This window comes from Typopeltis vanoorti, chromosome 3 (assembly GCF_054136105.1).
Source record: "Typopeltis vanoorti isolate ZY-2024b chromosome 3, IOZ_Tvanoo_1.0, whole genome shotgun sequence".
Classification (NCBI taxonomy): Eukaryota; Metazoa; Arthropoda; class Arachnida; order Uropygi; family Thelyphonidae; genus Typopeltis; species Typopeltis vanoorti.
The window spans coordinates 133,265,000-133,282,988 of NC_143551.1; the positions used below are offsets into that span (position 1 = coordinate 133,265,000).

General features: G+C 37.5%; 1 protein-coding gene across 3 annotated transcripts in view; it reads left to right on the forward strand.

Annotated features, from left to right (window-relative positions):
• Tnpo (transportin 1) overlaps positions 1-17,989 on the forward strand; it is a 491,580-nt gene that overhangs the window by 106,616 nt on the left and 366,975 nt on the right. For all 3 annotated transcript variants that reach the window (XM_090390863.1, XM_090390862.1, XM_090390864.1), the window contains one exon: positions 8,389-8,511. In XM_090390863.1, the coding sequence (XP_090246989.1) occupies positions 8,389-8,511 (123 nt within the window). The remainder of the gene's footprint in view (positions 1-8,388; positions 8,512-17,989) is intronic.

A 17,989-nucleotide genomic window follows, 5' to 3' on the forward strand; every position in this document is an offset into this window, starting at 1 on the left:
GGATAATGTACATCCTTGTCTCACACCAGATTTAACATTAAACCATCTTCCTGTACTTCCTTCAATTCTAACTGCTGACTCACAACTCAAATAAAGACTAAGTATTGCTTGATATAATGCCCCATTGACACCATATAACTGCAGCGTATTGAATAGCTTCTCTCTTGGCACCTTGTCATATGCCTTTTCCAAATCGACAAAACTTAAATACAGATCTTTGTTATATTCCCATGCTTTCTCGACTATTTGTCGTAAAGTGAAGATCTGATCCTGACAGCCTCTATTTGGCCTGAATCCAGCTTGTTCTTCACCAAGCTTTTCTTCCACAATTCTTCTCAACCGTTTCTCAAGTATACTTGCATAGATCTTGCCAGGAACACTCAGTAGGGAAATACCTCTGTAATTCTCACATTCAGTTTTATTTCCCTTTTTATATATGGGTACTACGAGAGCTCTACTCCAATCATCGGGAATTCATCCCTCTGTCCAGGCTTTCTGAACTATGCAGTGCAGCCACTGTAAGACTCTTATACCACCATACTTCAGCATTTCTGGTCGAATATCATCTACTCCTGCTGCCTTTCCACATTTCAAGCCTTTGATGGCTTTTTCTACTTCAAGTATGGATATGTATTCCTGACTGCATGCCTGGTCAGTGTTTTTTATCACTGTGCTGTCATCACTGCTTGTTTCATTTAGCAGTTTTTCAAAGTAATTACTCCATACTTCAAGGATATCTTTTTCTCCTGTTTTCATTTCACCTTTATCATCTCTAATTCCTTTTACAGCACTCTTTCCTCCATTCCTAAGCTTCTTCAACAACCTCCAGAATATTTTGCCACCTTCTTGATATTTATTTTCTATATTCTTGCCAAAGTCCTCCCATGACTTTTGTTTAGCTAGTTTTACACACTGTTTAGCTTTCTTACATTTGTCTCTGTATTCTGTAAGAGTAAAAGCTGACTTATTTGACAGGAACTTTTCATATGCTTTCTTCTTTTCCTTCACTGCCTCTTTAACTTCCTGTGTCCACCAGGGAGTTCTGATTTTTTTTATCTTTGCACACAACCTCACCACATGCCTCTGGCAGAATCAATCAATGTTTCCTTCAGAGTTTGCCACTGAATCTCCAAGGTTTGATTCCTGTTCTCAAACTCTTTCATTTTCTTTTCAATAATATTTCTGTATTTTAGTCTACAGTTTACATCTGAGAGCTGCTCAACTTTTATTCGCTTTAAAACTTTCTTACATGTTATTCTTTTCAATATGAAATTCAATTTTATCCTGCTCAAGACTAAATAGTGATCACTTCCAATTTCAAATCCTCTGTACACTCTGGTGTCCTGCACCAGGGAGAAAACATCACTATCAACAATAATATAGTCAATGAGACTTTTCTTATTCCTAGCCTCTTCTCTCCATGTGAATTTGTGCACATTTTTATGTTGGAACATGGTGTTAGTAATAACCAGTCCATGTCCTGAGCAGAAATCCAACAGATATTTGCCATTATTATTAGGTTTGCTCTTTTCTCCAAATTTTCCCAAAATATTTTTGTATGTCTCACAATCATTTCCTACTCTACTATTTAGATCCCCAACAAGGACCAACTTTTCCTTTTTCATTGTGTCAGTTGCTTTTTCTAAAGCCTCAAAAAATTCCTCCACTTCTACCTTAGTAGAACCTTCTGTGGGACCATAGGCACAAATAAGTCTCATTGTCCAGTTCCCCATTCTCATATTTGCCCACATTACTCTACTTGAGACTGACTGCCATTCAAGAAGATTAGCCTCGTATTTTGTGTTGAATACTATGGCTACTCCTTCTTTTCCTTGATTGTTATTGCCTGAATATAACATTTTGTATTTATTGCTCAGAAAGATCTCACCAGTTTTGGTCTTTTTTGTTTCAGTCACCCCTATTATGTCGATCTGGTACTTATCTAATTCCTCAGCTAGCTCCATTTCTTTGCCATTCAGGCTTCTTACGTTGATAGTACCGATCTTTGACTCTGGTGATGTTGAGTTGGGGTTTGTTTTCAGATTTGTTCCAGTAGCTGACTTTTCGCTGTTCGCCCTGGTTCCCTGGCGAAAACAACGGGGGCCTTGTTTAACCGGGCGACGCCCCAGCCGGCATGAAATTTTGTCATGTTGTACCATCATTTTTTATTTTGGTTTAACCAATAAGAATACAATTTGGTCGGCTAAATCCCAAATTGCCAGCCCATCCTCGTTCGTTCAGTATCAAAGTAGATACCCAACAGGGTGCACCACGAGAAGGTGAGGATTGGACATTAGGTCAGAAGCCCTGGTCGGTTCTCCGCATTCCTTTAAAGGCTATGTGGAGGTCTCCTCTCAGTTATACAGCTTTGACCCTTATGCACCCCTACATATTTGATAGGAGGGATAAATAATATATAAAATATAAAATTTTAGTAAATTCATCCGTTTATTGGTAAATACGTCATTTTGGCCTACTTGATTGGCCTCCGTAACTATTTTCATGACCTTGCTCCATCTTACAAGTCCTATTCATGTCACTGTTCCCACAATTCACTCTTAATTGCATTGTCATTCAGGATGGAGGTAATCCAAGTTAACCAAATTAAATATTACCTGTACAATGATGTCTTATATTTTTCTGTTGACCCTGAGCCCGAATCGACCCCTAACAATGTTATATTGATCCCTGGGGGTCAATATTGACCACTTTGGTGACCACTGATCTAGACTAATCATAATCTCCAAATCGTCTAGATGCAGATCGGAGATTTTATTTCTGAAGTCCACAGAATATTTTATATATGTAGCAGTTCTTCTAGTTGAAGAAGTGAGTAAATTTGACAGAAATTTTGATATTTTATAAGTGGGACAACCTATACAGTCTACAACCAGTCTTAAGCAGTCTAGAACTGCTATTGCCAACTACTTCATGGAGCATTTTGAACAACGTATCTTTGACAACATTATACCCAGACCTAACATTTGGTTCAGATATGTGGACAACATTTTTGCCATATGGAAGGGCACCTCAGAAGAACTACAACAGTTTCTCTCAAAAATTAATGCCTTTCATCCAAGGATCCAGTTCATCCCAGAAGTAGAAGTAAATAAGCAGTTAGCCTTTCTAGTCCTCTTGATTCTTCGCCAACCAGATGGTTATCTACAATTCACAGTCTATAGGATAGAGACTCATACAGGCCAGTACATCCACGCTGAATCACATCACCATCCCTGTCAAAAGGCAGGCACTATAAAAACACTAGTTCATAGAGCCCACTCCTTTTGTTCTTCAGAAGAACTTTTACAAAAAGAATTACATTGTATTAATTCCTCCTTCATTTCCAATGGCTATAAGAAGTCCTTCATAAAAAGAGCTTTAAGTAGTTGTGCTCCAGCATCCTCTTCAAGTACAGAAGAACCTACACATATACCTATCCCCTATGTACAAGGGGTTAGTGAACACATAGCTAAGATGCTAAAACCCCTAAATATCTGTGTGGCTTTTTGACCCATCAGAAAAATCTCCACATAGTGGAGAAAAGCTCCCACATCTCAGAACCTGAACAGTCTGCAATTGCAGAACATGACATCAACACCAGACATAGAGTTAAGTGGAACAAGACAAAAGTCATTCACAAAAGTCGGTTCCTAATGGAATGGCTGTACAGAGAAACGTGAAACATTGCTTCACTCTCCTAACCTAAACACATCCGATGGTCTACGTCTTTCCCCATTGTGGGAGATAGTACTTTATAAAGCAGCAAATCTTTCCTAACATATAATTGTATAGACATGTATATTTAATTATTTAAAATAAAAAAATTAATTGTTATAATTGAATAATAAAAAAAATTAAATAAATTTAGGAAATTTAACTTTAACTACTTAGGTGGTGCTTTGTGAATATAACAGCTATTGTTTAATTAGCCTTGTATCTGTACTGATGATGCCTCTGATACTCAGGTGAAAATTCTATGAATAAAGAATAATTTACATGAGTTAATTCCATTATTATAATAGTTAGTAATATGTCTACTCACAGTATTTCCTTACTGAAACTTATATTGACAAATCACATACAATAAAGCTGCAGTGATTTCTGATCAAAAGAAGAATAATTTAATTAAAAAATCTAATGTACTACTTCACAAAAAAGAAAAAGAAAACATCTAGATTACTCCAAAGTAGTAATTAACCTTTTTCAAGAGTCCTATCAAGAACAGAAAAAAATCTACTTCTGAAAGGTTTCAACTTAGCTATAACGGCACGCTACTTACCAAAAATTGATGTCATAGCTCAAATAGAAAAAGGAATACGAAATTTGCCTGGTGATGCATCAGATCTCATCCGTATACTGAGCACAGCATTGCTATTACAAAGCAAATTACCACCCAGGAACCTACCTTACAACATGGAATACACAGCCCTGAAAGAACTAAAATCAGACAAAAATATCTTTATAATTAAGGTGGATAAAGGGAATGCAATGGTAGTTTTTAACTCTGAGGATTATAATAAAAAAAATGAAAACTCTTCTTGAAGATTCTAATGCCTATACACCTTTAGACAGAGATCCCACCTGTCGAACTCATAATAAAACCAATGATCTAGTTAAAAAGATACCCGATTAGACGCTTCTTCTTCTGCAGCTTCTTCCACTTAAGTGGAGTCACTGTTTGTAATGAGTCTCCTCCACACCTTCTTGTCTTGGGCTGTCACCACATCCAAGTTCTTCATCTTCAAGTCCTCTTCTACCAGCTCCCTCCATCTCTTCTTTGGCTGCCCACGCTTCCTCCTTCCTTGCACATCCATCTGCATGACCCTTCTTCCCACATATTCGTCCTCCCTCCTCATCACATGACCAAACCATCTCAACCTTGCCTCCTGTATTTCCGCACCTAAGTTCGTAACTTTCACTGTTCCCCTGACATAGTCATTTCTCAGACGATCCTTTCTGGTCACACTGCACATCCACCTAAGCATTCTCATCTCTGCTACTTCCATCCTGCTGATGTTATTTTTCCTCAGGGCCACAGTTTCTATAGCATATGTCATAGCTGGCCTCACTACTGTCCTATAAATTTTACCTTTCAGATTGATCGGCACCCTCTTATCGCATAACACTCCAGCTATCTCCCTCTAGTTCCTCCAACCCGCTTGTATCCTGCATCCCACTTCCTTCTCAGCTCCTCCATCTTCTTCCACTGTTGAACCTACGTATCTAAAGTCTCTTACCTTCCTGATGACATTTCCTTCCAGCTCCAGATCTGTCTCCTGGCCGCCGCCACCTACTGCGCAACACATATACTCTGTCTTACTTCTGCTCAGTCTCATACCTCTCTCTTCCAGTACTTTTCTCCATCTTTCAGTTTAGTTCCCGCTTCTTCTCTTGAATCTACACACAGCAAGATGTCATCTGCATACAACATTGTCCAAGGCGCATCTTCTCTCACCTCCTCTGTTACCACCTCCATCACAATATTAAACAGAAACAGACAATGCTGACCCTTGATGCAAGCCAACTGTTACTTGAAAACTTTCTGTCTGTCCCAAACAGGTCCGAACACTTGTCTTCACATTTCCCGCACCAACCTGACATATTTCTCCGGCACCTTCTTCTCCCTCAGACACCTCCAGACTTCTTGCCTTGGCACTCTATCGTATGCTTTCTCCAGATCAATAAATACCAGATGTAGCTCCCTTTGTTTCTCTCGATATTTTTCCATCATCTGTCGTAACCCAAAGATAGCATCTATTGTTGATCTACCAGGCATGAAGCCAAATTTTTCCTTTGCAATCTCCACCTCCTTCCTCAATCTGCCATCAAGAACCCTTTCTAGGATCTTCATTGTGTGGGACATCAACTTTATTCCTCTGTAATTTTTACAGTCTTGTGCATCCCCTTTACCCTTGTAGATGGGAACAAGAGTACTCTCCCTCCATTCCTCGGGTATATTTTCCTGTTGGCAAACTTTCATGAACACAGCCCACAGCTGGTCAATTCCCTCTTCCCCAGTGCCTTCCATGCCTCCACTGGAATTCTGTCGGGGCCCAATGATTTTCCATTCCTCATCCTCTTCATGGCCTCCATCACTTCCATTCTACTGATGTTCTGCACCATCTCCTCTGTGAGTCCTTGGATTTTCCTCATTCACAAGTCCCTCAAAGTATATTTTCCATCTGTTTCTTATGTCCACATCCCTCCATAATACTCTTCCTTCAACATATTTGATCTGCCTCTCATGTAAGATGTCCTTTGCTGCTTTATTTCTACATTTTGCTAGTTGGTAAATTTTTCTCTGTCCTTCCTTTGTTTCTAATTGATCATACAGATCTTGATATGCCATGGCCTTCACCTATGCCACAACTCTGGACTGAAGAACTAAAAAGAACTCTACAATCAAAACACCCATTAGTTCCAAGAATATATGGTGTACCAAAAATACACAAGATAGGTATTCCTTTAAGACCGATAGTGAATGGGAGAGACTCTCCGACCTCGAATTTGGCAAAATGCCTCACCAACATGATTTTACCACACATAGGAAAAACAACATGTTTCATTAAGAACAGTGCACATTTTATTGAGAAGGTAAAAGATGTATGCATAGGACCTGCAGACATCTTAGCAAGTTTGGATGTAATCAATCTGTTTACAAATGTTCCCAGAAATGAATCAATGAATCTCCTTGAAGACCTTTTTCCTCCAGACATTGCAGAACTTTATAAACATTGCATAAAAAATACTTTTTTCATGTATCAAGACAAATTTTGAAAATAATGCTTTAAACAATTATCATAAAAAACCAAAAATTTGGCTACGCTATGTAGACGATATTTTCATCATATGGCCAGGAACAACAGAAGAACTAACTGCTTTCAAAGATTACCTGAATAATATACACAATATAAAATTTACTTTGGAACAAGAAGAACATAAAAGAACACTTCCCTTTCTTGATATCCTAATAGAAGTCGATGAAAAAGATAATTATCCTTTTCCATCGATAGAAAACCCACCAACACAGGAAGATTTCTTATTGCGGCCTCACACCACCACCCCCCGCAAAAAATAAGTTTAATTAAAACCTTGAGGGACAGAGCTTATAATATTTCCAGTACAGAAAAACAGAGAATTTAAGAATTTCAATATTTAAAACAGATCTTCAAAAAAAATGGTTATGAACCTAAGACAATTAAAAGAATCCTCAACACACCTACAAGCATCTCACAAAAGCAAGATTTCAAGAACACAATCATGCTTCTGTATATCAAGAATGTTACTGACAAAATGGCCAAATTACTTCTTTTACTATGCGTTATTCCCGCTTCCTATGCAGGGTCCGTGTGTTACTTACATGCGACATCTTGTTAGTACCACTCCCAACCGACCTGCCGCTGAGGGGGGGGGGGGGGGTATATTTTTTGCTGTAGAGGCGTATGTTCGCGGTGCCGGTTTGCCTGCTTGTGGGAAGAAAAACGCCAGATAAACTGTCGGAAAAAACCCTACTGCCCGCTCCCAAGACTGGCTAACTTGGCTATGGCTGAGGAAGATCCTCAAGTTCCTCACGTCTTCGGCGGGAATTGAACCTGGGACACTCCTTCCCAAGGCATATTGCGAAGCGCAAAGCCACTAGGTTAACCGCACGGACAAAATGTCCAAATTACTAAACAAACATAACATCAAAGTTGCTTTTCTACCTCTGCAAAAAATTTCAAGATTTCTACATCCTCCACATCATCCTTTTAAAAAAACTAGGTGTTTATAAAATTCATTGTTTCTGCGGCATCTGCTACGTAGGCCAGACAGGAAGATCAGGGGAAATTCGCATGAATGAACACCAAAAAGATGTGCAAAAAAGGAGAGAAAACAAATCAGGCCTAGCATGCCGTACGACTTCCACCAGCCATAATGTACTCTGGCAAAAAACAAACATGTCTTACATTGAAAAAAATTCTTACATAAGAAAATTTAAAGAAGCTGCAAACATGCTTAGAATTCCAATGCAATGCAACAAAAACCAGGTCTTAATTCTATGCCAAGTTTGGTCAGCATTGTTAAAAAATATACCCAAGTCCGACCTCGGACAACGTGAACGTGACAGCATCCAGCATTGTTCAAACTTAGCATTGCAATGAATCTGCATTTGGATATTTAATTTAATGAACAGTTAAATGAACAGATGGCCACAAATGGATCGAATGAACTATTCGAGTAATTATCCATTACTTGTGTTTAAACTTTTAGTTACCTTTGACCCCTGTTTGTAATTCAAATAACTTGCAAAACTAGTCGGTTTTTTTTTATTGCTATTTATCTTAATAAGCATGTGGTCCAATTACCAGAATCTTTCTTATAAAAATATTTGTTTTTTGTTTTTTTCAGAACCTCTTTCATCTAGCATCGGATGAAGATCCAGAAGTTAGGAAGAATGTATGTCGTGCATTAGTAATGCTTCTAGAAGTGCGAATTGATCGTTTGATTCCACATATGCACAACATCATTGAGGTATATCCAGGGACTGCATCCTTTTTACTTTTTCTACCTTTCTGATATCAATTGTACTTTTGTTGATTTTTCTTTATTTTTTATACCACCATAAAATTATTATTCCTAAGGCTTTGTTGCACTGATAGTGAACCTTAGAAATAAAGCAAGTGTCAGATTCTTTTCAGAGTGCAATTAATTTAAGTTTAAAGAAAATTATCAGAACTTATCATCATCAAATTCCTGCCATGTAACCTCAAGGGTGTGTACAGGATATGATAGTACTACATGAAAAATTTACATCATTACTAACTCCCTATCTACAATTTTCCTCCAAATCAGTCTGTTACTTGTCAAGACTCCAACAACATTATCAGATCTTATATTTCTATCGTCTAACGCACTTTGTACAGTATCAGTCTATCTATATCTTGGTCTTCCTCTGGGTCGTTTTCCTGCCAACCTGGCAGAGAACACTTGTTTTGCTAATCTTTCCTCACCCATTCTGTTTAAGTGACCAAGCCACCTTAGAGTAGCTCTGCTAATGCATTCCTCGAAGCTAACAATGTCAAGTTCTTTCCTAATATCCTTGTTTTTAATATGATATTGCCATTGATGCCATTTGTTCACACCTCTAATCTTTCTCAGGACTCTCATATCTGCGGTCTCTAGTCTCTGGTCAAGTGTTTTACTTCTGACCCAGCTCTCAGAACCATAAATAAGTTAAAATTGGTTTGAATACTATCTTGTATACAGCTAATTTAGTGTTCCGACTAATTTCTCTCTTATTCCATATGAATTTATTCAATTGACTTCCTACCATATCAGCTTTGTTAATTCCATTGTCTATTTCCATATTTAATTTACCACCTTCACTAAAAATCGTGCCTAAGTAGCTGAAATGTTTTACTTGTTCCACAGGTTCTCCGTTCCTGACGCAGTTGACATTTTCAACGATTCTGCCTATTTTCATTGTCTTTGTCTTTTTATTGCTGACTTTCATAGCATATCTATTACAACAACTATTCAATTTAGTCAGAGAATCTTGCAGACTTGTAGCAGATTTATTTAGAAGTATAACATCATCCGCATAAAGCAAAGAGCTGACATTAACATCTCCAATTTTGATATCACGTTTAATACCACTTTCCTTCATAATGTGATCCATATGAATAACAGAGGAGATAATGTAAATCCTTGTCTCACACCAGATTTAACATTAAACCATCTTCCTGTATTTTCTTCAATTCTAACTGCTGGCTTAGAACTCGAATAAAGACTAAGTATTGCTTGATATAATGCCCCATTGACACCATAGAACTGTAGCATATTGAATAGCTTCTCTCTTGGCATCTTTGACCCTTAAGCCTTTTCCAGATCGACAAAACTTAAATGTAGACCTTTGTTATATTCCCATGCTTTCTCAACTATTTGCTATAAAGTGAAGATCTGATCCTGATTGCCTCTATTTGGCCTGAATCCAGCTTGTTCTTCACCAAGCTTTTCTTCCACAATTCTTCTCAACCGTTTCTCAAGTATACTTGCATAAATCTTTCCAGGAACACTCAGTAGGGAAATACCTCTGTAATTCTCACATTCAATTTTATTTCCCTTTTTATATATGGGTACTATGAGAGCTATACTCCAATCATTGGGAATTCATCCCTCTGTCCAGGTTTGCTGAACTATGCAGTGCAGTCACGGTAAGACTTTTATACCACCATACTTCAGCATTTCTGGTCGAATATCATCTACTCCTGCTGCCTTTCCACATTTCAAGCCTTTGATGGCTTTTTCTACTTCAAGTATGGATATGTATTCCTGACTATGCCTCTTGAGTGTTTTTTACCACTGTGCTATCATCACTGTTTGTTTCATTTAGCAGTTTTTCAAAGTAATTACTCCATACTTCAAGGATACCTTTTTCTCCTGTTTTCATGTCACCTTTATCATCTCTAAGTCCTTTTACAGCACTCTTTCCTCCATTTCTAAGCTGCTTCAACAATCTCCAGAACATCTTTTCACCTTCTTGATATTTATTTTCTATGGTTCTTGCCAAAGTCCACCCATGACTTTTGTTTAGCTAGTTTTGGACAGTGGTTAACTCTTACATTTGTCTCTATATTCTCTCAGAGCACAAGCTGACTTATTTGCCAGGAACTTTTGTTATCCTTTCTTCTTTTGTTTAACTTCCTGTGTCCATCATGGAGTTCTCATTTTTCTATCCTTGAAGACAACCTCACCACATGCCTCTCTCTCTCTGACTGAATCGATCAATGTTTTCTTCAATGCTTGCCACCGAATCTCCAAGGTTTGGTTGCTGTTCTCAAACTCTTTCATTTTTTCTTCAATAATATTTGTGTATTTTAGTCTACAGTTCACATCTGAGAGCTGCTCAACTTTTATTCTCTTTAAAACTTTCTTACATGTTATTCTTTTCAATATGAAATTCAATTTTATCCTGCTCAAGACTAAATAGTGATCACTTCCAATTTCAAATCCTCTGTACACTCTGGTGTCCTGCACCAGGGAGAAAACATCACTATCCACAATAACATAGTCAACGAGACTTTTTTTAATTCCTTGCCTCTTCTCTCCATGTGAATTTGTGCACAATTTTATGTTGAAACATGGTGTTAGTAATAACCAGTCCATATCCTGAGCAGAAATCCAACAGGTATTTGCTATTATTATTAGCTTTGTCCTTTCTCCAAATTTTCCCAAAATATTTTGGTATGTCTGACAATCATTTCCTAATCTGCTATTTAGATCCCCAACAAGGAACAACTTTTCCTTTTTCATTGTGTTAGTTGCTTTTTCTAAAAGCATCAAAAAATTCCTCCACTTCTACTTTAGTAGAACCTTGTATGGGACCATAGGCACAGATAAGTCTCATTGTCCAGTTCCCCATTCGGATATTTGCCCACATTACTCTACTTGACGCTGCCTGCCATTCAAGAAGATTAGCCTCGTATTTAGTATTGAATACTATGGCTACTCCTTCTTTTCCTTGATTGTCATTGCCTGAATATAACATTTTGTATTTATTGCTCAGAAAGATCTCACCAGTTTTTGTCTTTTTTGTTTTAGTCACCCCTATTATGTTGATCTGGTACTTATCTAATTCCTTAGCTAGCTCCATTTCTTTGCCATTCAGGCTTATTATGTTGGTAGTACCAATCTTTAACTCTGGTGATGTTGAATTGTGATGTGTTTTCAGATTTGTTCCAGTAGCTGACTTTTCGCTGTTCGCCCTGGTTCCCTGGCGAAAACAACGGGGGCCTTGTTTAACCGGGCGACGCCCCAGCTGGCATGAAATTTTGTCATATTGTACCATAATTTTGTATTTTGGTTTAACCAATAAGAATACAGTTTGGTCGGCTAAATCCCAAATTGCCAGCCCATCCTCGTTCATTCAGTATCCTCACCTTCTCGTGGTGCACCATGAGAAGGTGAGGATGTCCAATCCTCACGAGAAGGTGAGGATTGGACATTAGGTCAGATGCCCTTGCGGGTTGTCTGCATTCATTTAAAGACTATGTGGAGTTCTCCTCTCAGTTATATAGCTTTGACCCTTAAGCATCAGAGCTTATTACCATGTCGAATTAACATGTATACTATAGTTAAATTTTATCATTCATCATCATTTTATGGTGTAGACTCTCAAAAGGCAGCAGATAAATATTCTGATAGTCGAGCACAGTATTTCATTACTAGTTTTCAGTTTTATTTTTAAAATTGAATTTTAAAAATTAAAGTTAACATAAGAAGACATCACTCATTTCTGGTGTATCTCCTTAAGGGGGAAGGGATGGTAGTTATTATGCTAGCACAAATGAGTAAAGAGATTATATATGAATTTGTTTTCTTGAAGAATTTGAAAGATAATTAAACAAAATAATGAAAAGAACTTACGTGAAATGATTTGTTTCATATAGAATTTTCATCTAAATAACTTCAATGTAAAAATTCAGAAACTGAATTTAAGACAAGTGAATAATGTAGAGGAGTACAGTCCTAACAGTATTTTATTTTATTTGGTCATTTATTATTTATTTTAAGCTAAAGTAAACCATGTTATGGTGAACAATCTTCCATAAAGAAGACAATTATAATAAATATAGTTTTATCCTTTATCCAAGTGTAAGCAATCAAAGTTTGCGCGTGAAGTATCTTCAGGACTGAGGCAACTCGTGGCAAAGGCGGACCAAGCTCTCATCACTCCTTGTCTTAGTATCTCCCATAATGCAAAGCACATCTCCTTGCTGACATGTATAATGCTATGCATTAAGGGAAGTGCCACTACCGAGACCAGTTTTGACCTTGATTGGGGTCTCGTCAGTTGTAGCCAGATCCAGAGGTGGTCCTTATAAGGACTGGCTTAAAGGGGCAAAGCAAGAATGCTTTTCATGTTCCCCATTATCTGTAGAGGACAGTGTATGGATAATGCCATGATCAGAGCAATTAAAGCTCTGATCATGGCAGGAGGGTAACAGCAATAGCCTCAGTTAGAACTTGGCTACAGCATTGCCATCCATTACCCTCCAAAGGTATTGGATTGAATGAATCAGTCACTGCATCTCACGGTCGATTGATCCATCTTCATCATTTCTCCAGAGGTGGTGATACTAAGGTGGAAGTAATGGAGAGGTCATATACGAGTTACCAAAAGGTGTCACACCTTATTATTAAATTACTCTCGATTTGAGAAAGATGTTGGAAGTTTTTTCACTTGGTTAAACTATAAATTATATATTTAGTTTAATCCTTTATCCAAGTGTAAGCAAACAAAATTTGCTCCTGAAGTATCTTCAGAACTAGGGCAACTCGTGGCAAAGGTGGATTAAGTTCTCATCACCTTCCTTAGTATCCCATAATGCAAAGCACATCTCCTTGCAGACATGTATAATGCTATGCATTATGGGAAGGGTCACTATACATAATACACTTGGGTAAAGGATTAAACTAAATATATAATTTATAGTCTAACCAAGTGAAAAAAACTTCCAACATCTTTCTCTAATCCAGAGTAATATAATAAAAAGTGTGCACCTTTTGGCAACTCGTATAAGTAAATATGACCTCTCCATTGCTTCTGCCTTAGTATCACCACTTCTGGGCCTGCCTCCCACTGACGAGACTTCAATAAATGTCGAAACCGGTCTGGGTTGTGGCCCTTCCCTCAGTGCATAGCATTATACATGTCCGTAAGGAGATTTGCTTTGAATTATGGGAGATACTAAGACAAGGAGGGATGAGAGCTTGGTCCACCTTTGCCACAAGTTGCCAAGTCCTGAAGATACTTCAGTCACAAACGTTATTTGCTTACACTTGGATAAAGAATAAAACTAAATTTATTATAGTCTAACCAACTGGGAAAAAAATTCCAAAGAAGATAACTGTTGCAAATAATATCTATTTAGATTACAGCAGTGTAGATTAGAGCAAGGTTTCACAGTTCTCTTTACACAATTCTTTAATATGAGAGCAGCTTTTATTTAGGATTATGTATCTCTTCTGTTTGAAGGAGATGGCATGTTCCTTAAGGCTGGATTCTCTCCGGGATTTGATATAGTTTACATGTTTTTTCACTTCTTCACAACAAACAGCTGCAAATACAAAGTATTGTGCCTATGAGGAGATATTAGAAATTCAGTATGTCATTAGTCTTTCATCCTAAATCTTTCTTAATAAATAATAACATGCCCTCTCCACTTCTCTGAATTTGTTCTCTTTAATTACCATTTATATGCATTATATTATGCACTTCGACATCAAGGATGCGCTTGTTAAACAACTAAGAAATCCCACAATATCTGACAATTTCTCCAGTTAATAATTTAAACATGAGACTATTTTTCAAGATTCTGCATTAGTATATACAAATGTGATGCCATTGTAATATTTATGATACTTATTTTCTTTAAGTTTTGATTGTATACTTTGTTTGAAATATATACTTATTTATCTTGTTTATTTCAACTCACTTAACTTATTTACTTAACAGTCATGACTCTGTTGTTCTTAATCCGTCGCTTGATTTAGTATACTATTCTTTCATTTAGATCCCCTCTTTTCTCAATGTCATAACTATTCTTAATCACGTGCACGAAATTCTATAACATAGGAATTGCCTCTGGCTTGAGTCAGTCCCTTTGTCTAAACAGTAAGCTTTTTTTCTATATTGATTTCTGAAAAATTTATTTATTTATTACGACTGCACAATCAGAAATCGCAGATAAGACTTAAATATCCTTCCATTAGAAAAAATACTCAGCAAAGCACGGAATTATCTTTTACACTTATCACTATATCAAGAAACGCAATATCTATTCTTCAGTCATGGCTACTCAACTCCTTAGGTCACACAGGTTTGGTCTTTTTATGAGAAGTGCATTGGTATATAGGAATCAAGCAAGTTATTTGACAAAACAATTTATTCATGCTAATTAAAATACAATAAAGTTAACACTAAGCACACAATCTTTTTCCTGACTATACTTCTCAGCAATGTTAACTTAGATTGTAAATCATCCAATCTAATTCAACAATTCTCCTTTTAGTAACAAACTAAGGTAATATTTGTGCCTACACTTAAGTCATACAAAATAACAGACCTACACATAATATACCACAGACAAGCTCAGACAATAAATAACATTACGCACATTAACTTTTACCTTGTAACAACGCTATCTTATCTCACGTAACCAAGCAAGTTAATTCTCAATGGTTGGCTAATTGCCTTCAGTTCTGAAGTAATACAAACAAAAAAAAACAGCTAGAGCAATCTCTGCCACAATTTCTGCCTCTAGTTAAATCATATATAATAGACCTTACTTGGTATTTAGTCATCTAGTCCACATCAGTAGATCCTTGAGATTGTTATCATCTTCTTCCTTCCGATATTGCGTACACACACGGGCACCGTTTTTCGAAATCGATGAGGGCACTTCCACAGGCAGAGATCATCAGGAACCTTTGTGACTGGAAATCCGGAACTTACTTTCTACACTGCATAAACGATCCATCTAGCATCTTTGGGCGTCTTGGCTGGAACAGGGTCCCTCGACCTAGAATCAGCAGGATACTTGAACCGGGAGCCGGAACAGAAACTGAGCAAAATCAAACTTATCCAGCGACGACCATTGAAACGACCTCTCCTCCTAAGCAGTCTTCTAGTTAACTACAGCTGACCTTCTCCGCAACGAACCCTCTTCATGACGACTGACCTTCCTCAAAAAAACCCCTCTCCTCATGTTCTCTCGATGTCTCCCCCTTTTATGCTGCTCAATCATCCTTGGGTCTTGCTACTATTTTATTCCCCTGGATATTCATAGAGGTCTTTTCCCCCCACTTTTTTGGTCCCTGCATTAAGGTGGGAAACCTATACATTCTTGACCTTCGTGTGTGCAATGGTCTTATTCTTAATCCCGTCTGAGATATTTCTTTGTCTTAACAATCTATTGTTACAATTCATTCAGACATTTTTTTCTTTGTCTTTTGTTGTTGTACAGCAAATCAATAGTTAAATATTAACCAAATTACAAGTATGTTAAATTAATTTGAATTCCTAAGTAAAATCGATATAGAAAGAATCTAATCTAAAAATTCTGTCTATACAAGATTTTACACCATTCAAAGTGACACTGTTTATTGTTGACTTTCCTTTCATATCAGATAAAAATCACCTTCTCACCTTGCCTAGTCACCTCTTTCTATACCTTCTGCAGCTCATTCTTAATGATATTACTAATCCATCCAACTCCTATCTGATTAACCCTCCTTACCATAGGTATACAATTTAATATTGCTTCCGCTAGATCCCATGCACTACTAACATCCTTACCCTGCAGTGTTTTTATGCCATGCCACAGATTTAAGCTTCTTCCTAAGCTTGTCACCTGCCTTGTAGTTCCACATACCCCTTCTTGACAGCATATTCCTCATGTTTCACAATCTCCCAAGTTAAGACTTCATGGTCACTTTCAGCAATCGGTGGCAAAGTGGTCATCTTGGTTATAGATAATTCTTGTGATCCTGTGACCAGGTCCACTGCTCCCCTCCATCACATGCTGCCTTAAATAATTATCTCGGCAGGTGTATAAATTTTATTCCCTTCCTGCCATGTGATCTTTCTTCCTTTCAGTCAATATCTCCATAGTTGAACTCCCACATAATAATCACTTGACCTGTACTCATTGTACTGATTTGTTGGTGCATGTCTTCCAGATCATATGTGGAATCCATGCCCTATAATGCCAACTGTATATTTTGTCTTTCTGGTCTTCATCTCACACCGGACTGCTTCAAATGAACAACCACCCTCCCACCTATCTCTTATTCTTTTTGGCTGTGGTTCATCCACTATCATCAGCAGTAACCCCCCCCCCCCCACACACACACACAAATCCTATCTTCTATGTCTTCGTTGAAAATAATACTAAACCCTTCACATTCTGTCCCTATAACTACATCATCTGCTGTTAGCCAAGTCTCACTAAGGCCTTATAACGTTTGGCAAAGTTGCACTAACTAATACCAAAAACTCCTCCCTCTTGTTCATGATACTTTTGGCATTGGTATAAAGAAACTGCAGCATCCCTTTATTCCAGCCAACCTTTACTTACTGAAATGACTACCCTATTTAATATTTTTGCTTGGGAGACTAGATTCCTCACTTGGTCATTCTCACACTCGCTTACTTCATGGTTGGATTCACACAAACTCATTTGCTTCCATTCTAATCACTTAAGTTTCCCTGAATTTGCACTTCAGCATGCTCGGTGAACAAAACTCTCTCTAGACACCTAAGACCAAAACATTTAGATGCAGTCCATCAACATTGTACATCTTTCTGTCAAACATACCACAAATCCAACATCATTCGTTCTGCACAACCTACATATAGACTCATTGGTTAGACTCCTCAGTTTGCCTCTGTCATAGCGCTTTAGGAGACTTACAATCTTTACCTTCTCGCTCTTCAGTTTTGCCTTTTCTAACAACTTTACATCTTCCCTCATAGAATATTACTCACCTCTGAAATCATTTGTACCAACGAAGACAATAATTTCCTTTGACTTACCTTTTTTTTTTGCATCTGGATGGCATGACTAATATTATGAAATTTTCACTCGGAAAACATGATTTTGTCACACTTTTGTTAAGTACTCTCCTGATCATCAAGTCTCTGTACATAATTTTCTCCTTAACTTGTTTTCTTGTTTGTTTGCTTGGTCTTTATTATTACTTCGGACCACCTGTTTCCTCCTTTTTTCAGCTCTGCTAATCTCTTGCTGCTTCTGCAATTTTTCAATTTCATGCTTTGTGCTATGAAGGATAACATTGAAGCATGCAATTTCTTTATTCGTGTCTGTTTCATTCTCCTCTATATCCACCACCAAACGTTCGACATTAATAACATAATTTTCTATCCTATCTTCGGTACTGTCCACTCTACAGATATTTGCTGCATTCTCGTCACCTAAGAGACACT